This window comes from Anguilla rostrata, chromosome 2, assembly GCF_018555375.3.
Source record: "Anguilla rostrata isolate EN2019 chromosome 2, ASM1855537v3, whole genome shotgun sequence".
NCBI lineage: Eukaryota > Metazoa > Chordata > Actinopteri > Anguilliformes > Anguillidae > Anguilla > Anguilla rostrata.
This window is the reverse complement of record NC_057934.1, coordinates 49,525,693-49,534,597: the sequence shown is the minus strand read 5'-3', so window position 1 is coordinate 49,534,597 and position 8,905 is coordinate 49,525,693. Positions and strand designations below refer to the sequence as shown.

The 8,905-nt window shown below is 42.2% G+C and overlaps 1 protein-coding gene across 2 annotated transcripts; it reads right to left on the bottom strand.

Annotated features, from left to right (window-relative positions):
• Positions 1-582: 582 nt before the first annotated feature.
• clec19a (C-type lectin domain containing 19A) lies at positions 583-3,749 on the bottom strand. 2 transcript variants are annotated; one of them, XM_064325131.1, is made up of 5 exons: positions 3,274-3,749; positions 2,521-2,701; positions 2,104-2,197; positions 1,477-1,609; positions 583-1,313 (listed from the first exon to the last, which is right to left on the bottom strand). In XM_064325131.1, exons 1-5 carry the CDS (start codon positions 3,359-3,361, stop codon positions 1,237-1,239), a joined length of 573 nt encoding a protein of 190 aa, XP_064181201.1. In that variant the 5' UTR covers positions 3,362-3,749; the 3' UTR covers positions 583-1,236. The 2 variants fall into 2 exon arrangements, with proteins under 2 accessions (XP_064181201.1, XP_064181202.1); XM_064325132.1 differs by having other exon boundaries at positions 2,521-2,698.
• Positions 3,750-8,905: the final 5,156 nt, after the last annotated feature.

Below are 8,905 nucleotides of genomic sequence, written 5' to 3'. Positions count from 1 at the left end.
GTCCGGTCTAATAACATGGCAGACCACTTAAATCCTCTGTTCCTCACCTTCCGGGTCGCTGGTCGATCTCCACGGACAGATGCACAGACAACACGCTCCAGATATAAAGCACTAAACCAAGGTCACTTCCCTTTAATTCGTAAAGAACTATTCAAAGCCTTACCACACTCTCAGAGCTAATGGAAGCAAAATAGACTGTGACTTAAAAAAATTGCATTGCACTGATTAATGACTGCAGCCAATATGCATGTAATTTTAAAGACTTACTTTCATTGGTATTTAAGCATAGCTGGCATTTCGATATACAGCCATGCTAAAATAGCAAAGAAAGTAAGTCTTTAAAATTCTGTGCATTTTGGCTGCAAGCATTAATCAGTACAATGCCATTGGTTTTGAAGTCTCAGTTCTATAAAGGTACATAAAAAAAGACTGGATGTTGGAATGCCAGCTATTTCAGCATAGCTGCCATTCCAACATCTAGTCTTTTTATGTTCCTCTATCAGATTGTGAGGTAGCACAAGGGTATTATTTGTTCTATACTCATTTCCAAAGCAAAGGGATAATATCAGGGAACAATACATGTTATAAACAAGGTTTTCTTTTTATTTCAACAAACATTAGCTACAAATGTTTTGCATTGTACACTTCTACCACTATGCCTCTAAAATATTGAACACTAGGGACTTGCTGTGGGAAAGGTAGAGAACACAGAGCTAGGTCTGGCCCGCCACTCAGTTCAGAGGAATCGGGTCTTGTCTCCAGGTGCCATTCCTGCTCAAGCTATCCAACGCTGTATTGGAGTTTCCAACCCTCCCGCCTGCTAGACAGCTAGAGCAGCCTTACGGTTGAACAGGCACTGAGATGTGCATCACATTAAAGCAAGGACCTATCTTTCACGACAAAAAAATGACAGCAGCCCAAATATGTAACCGTATACGATGATGATAGTGGCAGTGGCAATAACAGCAATGTGCTTCCGACGTAGCGGAGGCCCATGCGGTGACTCACAGCTTTAAATGAGGATAGATGGATTCTCCGGTGGCTTCTCTGGAGAGTGTGGCTAATGTCCTGGCTGTATCTGTTCAGGCGCTGCAGGAAGAGAGGGGGAGGGAGAGCCAGTATAATGAGGGCTCCTTCCTCAGCTCATGCTGGGGTCCAGTCTTCCGGGCACTGCGGTGAGGGCGGTGCGATGGCAACTTCAGGCAGCTAGGAGGCGGTGTGACGGGTGCCCCAGAATTAGTTCTCCAGTGTGGGGATCTTGCAGACGAAGGGAAAGGTCTTTTCACAGCTGTTGTCATTCCAGGACCTTAGTGCTGCTCGATGAACCAAACAATTAGTCAGGTTTCAAATATCGTCATTTTTTAAGTATTTGGTTCTAAGTCATTTACATTTGCAGTCTTATCTTTTGTCTATTCACATTTATTCTGGCTCACAGAATAAAGTATCATCTGTTTGATTGAGCGCATGCTCTCTCACCACTGCTGTGCCTGAACCAAATCTCCACACAATCCTCTTCTGTGGACATACGGTGGATACCGTCGTCTGGTTGGTTCCCATCCCAGTAGCTGTATTGAAATGGAGAGCCATCGGTCCACTCCAGGGTGCCCTCCTGATCACATACAGAGAACAACACTGTAATGGAGCTGTTGTGCTGGACAGAGAATTTATTTAACCTCAGGGGTGAATGCTTCAGGGCAGGGCACACCAAGGATATATCTACTAGCTGTAAAGCAGGTAGTAGATATATCCAAGCAAACTGAAATTAATATAGACTAAGCAAAACAAGACTGATGCAAATTCCCCCTGCAGATAGAGGGCTGAAGGTGACCACTCATAAATCTTCTACAAAGGCAGTATCCTACTGTTTTAATGTTGTGATAGACTTTTGAAACTGGTTCGCTCCTTCCCACCACCAAGATGGACCTGATTAAGCCTAACTGCCACAAGGATGTAAGATGCACAGTGGCCATGCATGTACTGAGCATGACAGATGCCAGTGTAATCTTTTATGAGGTCACTTTGGTAAATGCAGGTTAAACTGATGTTGACATATGTCAGATGCGAAGAAATGAACAGAAGAAAATTAACAGAATAGCGAATTACCTGTCGTCTGTCATGGAGACCGATCCATATATCCGTGGGAATCCCTGGGATACGACTGTTCACCAGGTCATAGACAAACACGTTCTCCTCCCAGCTGGGAAGCACAATAACGCACAGTAAGATAAGCACAGGACGATTAGCTTCTCGGAATAGCTGAGCAACTCTTTCAACATGTTCTGTATCTTCTATTGAATCAGAAAAGGAACGCTCTTTGTAGCATACATTTAGTGTGCGGACCTTAACAATGGTCACGTCCAGCCTGAGATTTGAGCTTGCATCCCCAATTTTGGCGATATAGCTTGCATACTATACTCTAGACCTCTAGGCTAAAGCTGAGAGAAGTGCCGTGTCCATGCAAGCATGTGGGGTTCCATGAAGGTTCCCAGGACACATTTGTGGCGTGGCCGGCAGTATTACCTGTGTATGGAGGCGAGCTTGGCCGACTTGAGCCCATTGGAGAACTCGGCGCAGTACAGGTCTGCTTCAGCCCAGGTGCGGTTGAGGGGAAAGAAACGGTAGCAGTGGCTCTCAAACTCAGTCCAGAAGAGGGGGCAGACGGCCGGCTGGCTGGGGTTGAGCAGCTGCAGGGGCAGAGCTGCTGGGGCAGTGAAAGAGGGCTAGCTCAGATCAGCTCTGGCGCTAAGATAACGTCATGCACCTCTGTTCCAGCACATTCAGCCTCGTCATCCTTAAAATAATGAAAGACTCACAGCTTCTAAGAACAAAAGATATGAAGCATGGAAATGACTGAAGGAGCAGGCGGACAGACTGCAGCGCAGTGCACAGTGTATTCACAAGTGGCTCACATATTCTCTCCTTCCCTAATTCAATCCACACCTTGTTCCAAAGCCCCTCACGAGATTCACGCAATTAAAACCTTCATGAAAACCACAGCAGCGCTCTAGATTTCCTGCACACTTGAAGTCTATGTTTTAATTAGCATTAGATCAAAGTATGATGGATGACTCAAGACTCAAGACCAGAAGAAAATCTACCCAACACACTTCTGCATAAAGAACATCCAAGCAGCCCCTTGCAAAAGAACAGCAACATTTTTCAAAGCTTATTTCAGTGTTATGCATACAATCTTCTGCTCTATGGAATTACGCGCCCAGTAAGTCAAAAGCCTTTGGATCAGATTGGCTGTGTCAACCAGCAACAATCACTCACCTTCAGTTATCTTGATGCTGGTGGGAGGCAGAGCTGTCACCATGAGGGCTGTAAAGAGCAGGGCCAAACACAAATCCCAGCAGAGCATTTCGGTGGGGGAGACGTGCCTGAAAATGTGTGTAAGCTTGCACAGATACGTGTGTGTGTGGGTGGTGGGTGTGTGTTAGTGTGTACAGCCTGAAAATGTGTGTATGCTTGCACAGATATGTGTATGTTTGTGGGTGGTGGGTGTGTGTTTGTGTGTACTGCCTGAAAATGTGTATAAGCTTGCACAGATGCGTGTGTGTGTGTGTGTGGTGGGAGTGTGTTAGTGTCTACTGCCTGAAAATGTGTGTAAGCTTGTGTTTATGTGTGTGTGTAAATGAGAGGCGCAAGGCAGCGGAGATACTCTGAGACAGAAGAGTGTGTCTGCGTTTGTCTGAGTGTCTGCATTCCTGTCTTAGCCTCTGCCAGCCCCCTTCCCTTTGGTTAAATGTTCTCAGCTCTTCCCACTTAGCTAAGTCCACTGTCCATGCTCCACTGCAGAAGGGGAGAGGAGGAGAGAAAGCGAGAGAGGAGGAGAGAGAGACTGACTGAAAGACTGAGGGAGTCTTATGCTCGCCGTTCCATGCACACCTTCAGGCAATAGTAGACCTGTCCCTGAATTGCAGTATGTTTTTATAAATCTATAATGAAACTACTGTAAAATATATTTCCTGGTGCAGACTAACTTGATAGTTGGCCCAATAACCATTTAAGTAAATTTAATACTGTTGTAATTCTCCAAAACAAAAATAAAAAAATCATTGCAGATTTCACTGTTCATTTCCACTTTGCTATTTGGAGCCTTTTTTTTGATCTCATGAGAATCCATGATACAAGATATTTTCGAGTGAGCCATGAGTGATTTTATCAGTAGTCTCTAATTAGGCCAAGGCCGCTGTAATTCCTTATAAGGAGCACAGGAAGAAGTGCTGGAATCATTAAAAAATAAAGTCCATGTTAGGAAAGCATTATTGTAAAGGACTGACTTTCCTCTATTAAGGTTCCACTGTAAAGTTTTACAATCTTCATTGAATTCCACTCTGATACATATTGCATTAGTATTTATTTTTGACATGTTATGATGAAGCAACAGTGACCATCTTTATTTTCATATAAAATGTCATAAGTGATGTTTATCACAATGACATTTGGAGATCTACATTTTTGTGTAAACTCAAACTCAAATGAATAACAGTACATGGGTTATGCATTTTTAAATATTTTCTTTTTGCAGCCAGTTGTCACTGGAAAATCCCAGCCTCAATCCTGACTCTGGCAATGAAATAAGCAACAATGAGGATGAGCAGAACTGCCAGAGTGACATCACAACTAATTAAATTGAATCTGTGAGCAGCCGGAAGGACTTGACATCTGCACGCTCTTGTCTCCCCCTGGGTTCAAAAGAAGCCCTGGATCTTTGGCTGAATATCTGACTTTAAATTGAAAAGAGACCAACGTTGAGATGCTAAATAAATCCTCCAGCCATTCTCCAAGTCACTCAGATATAATCTCCCATAGAGAGCACCAGTTTTTTCATGGCCTCAGATCACCCCACCTGTGGATCAGGCCATGCCTCCAAAATGTTAATGCGTGTTTCATCCGTAATGCATTTGACCTCTGGCCCACCTTTACCCTGAGGAATTCAGCTCCCCTGCCATCCTGTGCATCACAACCCACCCCCCTCACAGCAGACGTCTGGGATGGGGCTAGGGAGCCACATTCGGTGCCTTGATGCCCTGTATGAGTGCACTACTGACTGAGGACTGAACTCTGATATGTGTTTCCCAAGCTAATGCTGGAAGTGGGCATATGCTGTGTGTTTTTCTGCGATATCAGGCAGGTTGATGTATAATTCATTTTGGGTGCAGGGTAAAAAGTGATTTAAGTATTATTCTTCTCCATTGGTTTACAACAGAGATTATTAAATGTATGCATTTAGAAATTTCACATATGCTGATATGGCATCACTGAATTCTTAATTACCCTGGTATGAAATACCTTTCTGAAGCCAATGTCTGTATATAGTATGCGTAAAATAATTATTTAAATGTTATTTTTTCTCCAGATAAAAACATATTGATAAAATTATAATGTTATATTATAATGGCAACTATTATTCAGTCAAAGCTGGATGTCCTTTATCTGGAGCGTTCAGTGATTGCAGTGCAGGTGTAAAGAACACATGGGTGACAGTTATCTCAATGATTGTGGTGCAGGCCTTTGGGACACTTGGCAGCGTGAGTGTGAGCTGATGGTTCTCTGTTTTTTGGGCCTCGCTCTGTGGGTTTTCCTGTCCCCCCCCCAAGAGCAGCAGCACATGTCAGGGGGGCCTGTGTCCACTGTTGTCTGATAAGGCCAGACCCATCTGCTCAGCAGACATCAAATCTTAAGACATGGTTCCATGAAGCTACTGCCTCTTTGATACCTGCTTTGCCTCTGCTCTTTGTCCTAGCAGTGAGTGAGTGTGTCACTGCACTGCCACACAGGTATACATGGTATACTACGGGTTTGATATGGGGCAGTACAATTTTGAGTGTTCTGAACGATCCAAAGAGAGCAGAGTGTCAGGGAAGGTCTGGCACACAGTGTAATCTAGCAAAGACAACAACTTCACATACATGTCATTTCATGCATAATGAACTGCGTATCTACAGGGGTGCATACTACAAAACCACTTTTCTGTGAACAAAGTCCAGTAAATTAAGGCCCCATAGACTGAACTTCAGATGCCTGATCCCATGCTCATGTGACTGGCCCTCCAAGGGTGACCAGCACCAGTATAGACTTCCAGTAAATGTGTGAGAAGCCGCCCTCTGGGTAGTGGTACTTACTGACCATAAACATGGTTTAATGGATTGGAGGTAATGAATGTTCCAGGATGGAAGTGTATTCATGATTTACAAGACTTTTTGAGTGGCGTTAGGACAGCAATATAAGATTTTAACAGCCAGTTGTTCAGAGACCACTTGCACTCTGTTTTGGGAGATTGGGATTATTTATTTAACCTCTAATCCCACCCCACCCCCAGAGCAACAGCCAAGTCTCCAGAACTTTAGTGACACTTTTGACCCTGCTTACTACTTTTGAAAGCTTTTCACTGTTCTGTTCCTCCTGAGCGCCACCCCTCCTAATGCCTGAAGCCTGGACTGCCTTCTTTTTGCATACAGTTCAATTCCTTCAGAAATATAATGTTTTATTTAGAACTTTGAAGTATCAGCAAAAACCTGAGAGACTTACTGACATTAACAAAAGTCAGGGGTCGAAATTGTACCCCAAACACCCCCTGTGCCCCTGGTGTATCGCCCACTTCTGGCTCTGGATACAGATCAAGTAGTTTAGTTGTTTTACTATTCATTATAATATAGCACTTTTCACATGGTTAAGAAAATTATAATCTAGAACTCATGTGTATCATATGTCCCGATTAAAAATATATATACATATAAAATTTTTTATTCATTTTTTTATTTTGTTCCATTAATTTTGCATAAGAGGGTTCAGTAATGGAATGGCTAATTTTTCCACGTTATGTACTGGGAGAGGTTGGCCAACACCTGTCAAGCAGGCATTGCCACTTCTGCTTTGCATAGGCTAAAATGTAAAAATTTCCAGCGTCAGTCATAGCATTTTGCATGCCAGCAGTTGTGCCACTCCACGAGGCAGTGTGTGTGTGTGTGTGTGTGTGACAGATATCACTTCTCGTTTGAAGCTTATGAGCATATATACCTCACTGCCCTCTTTATAACATTGAATATGTGTCAAAGTTGTAATTTGATTAAGATGGCCATAGGAATTGGAAAGGCAGGTAATAACAATTATTTTGAGTACATCTCCTCTATTGATTTTTTTCGCATTACTTAACAAATGGGTATAAACTCATGCATATGAAATTAACGAAAATACTGCTATTATCAGAATACGAAATCAACTGATAAAGTTTTATCTCACTGTAATGTACAGTTATATACGTATTTTGAATTTTGATGATGAGTGCTCATGCCCCGATTGGGAGATTCACTCAGACCAGCTGCATCTGTGAGTGTATGAAGTTCCTTCCTCACCCTGGGACCTCCAGAGAGACAGAGTACAGCTGTGTCAGTGCACACAGAAACTGAACAGCTGCACACGCTTCTAATACACAGGGCCTTCTGCCAAACCCTAGTGCCCAATTAACATGTAATTAGAACTGCACTGAAAGAGGCCGAACAGAGAAGCAGTAGATCAGGATAATTTGCTACGAACCAAATCCTGCTAATTGATGTTCATTCAATGATTACCAGTCCACAGCATAATAGGGCCCCATAATAATTACTAGTTGAAAGTACCATGGTGTTGACTTGAGCTCATTTCTGTTCTGATGAACAGCTGAGAAACTCTCTTTCCCTGTGTCGGCTGGATTCTTTATACTTCAATAGTGAAAATTATAAATGAAGCAGGAATACACATTTAAGGTTATCTTTGCTAATTGCCTCATTTGATGAGCTCTAAACTGAACATAATCATTACCTGCTGGAACCCATGAATTTTGCTCATAGGAGAACAAACAGATCTCATTATCATATCATTTTACAATATAATTAGTATCATTCCAGTTGCATGCATCACTGATGTGACCTCGCTAACATTTAAGATTAGCATGTATTTATGCTCAGGTTTACCTAAGATATACCTTAATATAACAAAACACAAAACTCCTGAACTGCATGTTATTATGGATTTAAAAGCAACCAGAGTGCATTGTAGCTAAACACTGTATAAAGAATGGATAGTTGCTGATTGAACAATGTAATTTCAATAATCACCTTTCAATATAAAATGCTAACATCTAATCTTTCATGTGCAGCAGTGCCTCAGGCAACTCTGGCGCTGAAATGGTGAGTCTCCAATCTCCCTCTTATCAACTGTCAGCTCCACTCCCTCTGTCACTGTCAGAGAGCCTCTTCTCTGCTCTTCTGATTATTCTGCTGCACTGTTGCCCAGCGACCAGTGATGTCATTGCATGAGGCTCCAGAGGAGTACCAAGGGAGATAGTGGGCAAAGAAAGAGTGGCGGAGGAGAGAAGGCGGTAACAGGAAGGCAGCTAATGAAGGGAAGGATAAGCAAACATAATCCCTGACCTATTCCCCTTCTTTCCTAGTATTCTCACAGTGAATCTTTTGCCAAACCTGGGCTTTATGTGCAGGGTTGTTTGTTAGCCTTGTTCATAATTAGCAAGATGAAAATAAACTTGAAATGATCATTTCAGTTGTTCAGTTCTTTACTTGACATATTGTTGCACTTTTGGTCAAGACTTAGAAAGCATTATTTTCACTAGAATTCAGCATATCAATTCTAAAAATTATTAAAATAAAGATTATTTTGGTAGACAAATGAATCATTTTACAGTTCTGAGTATGGTATGTTCTAATAATAGCAAAATTAGATCTTCTGCCCATAAAAATATCTCAAACATTTTAGAAGCAGAAGTCTTTATTTTGGATCAATACTGCATACTACATATACCCATCTTAACATAGAAACATAAAAAAGATTTGTAATGCTACAATACCTGATTTAGGGGGTATCCTGACCTTCAGCCTAAAGAAAAAAGTCAATAAATGCAGTTGAA

Coding starts and splice junctions, on each gene's coding strand:
- clec19a (XM_064325131.1), bottom strand. CDS start 3,361: ATGCTCTGCTGGGATTTGTGTTTGGCCCTGCTCTTTACAGCCCTCATG. Junction 2,702..3,273: donor CAGCATCAAGATAACTGAAG/GTGAGTGATTGT, acceptor TCACTGCCCCAG/CAGCTCTGCCCCTGCAGCTG. Junction 2,198..2,520: donor AAGCTCGCCTCCATACACAG/GTAATACTGCCG, acceptor TGTGCTTCCCAG/CTGGGAGGAGAACGTGTTTG.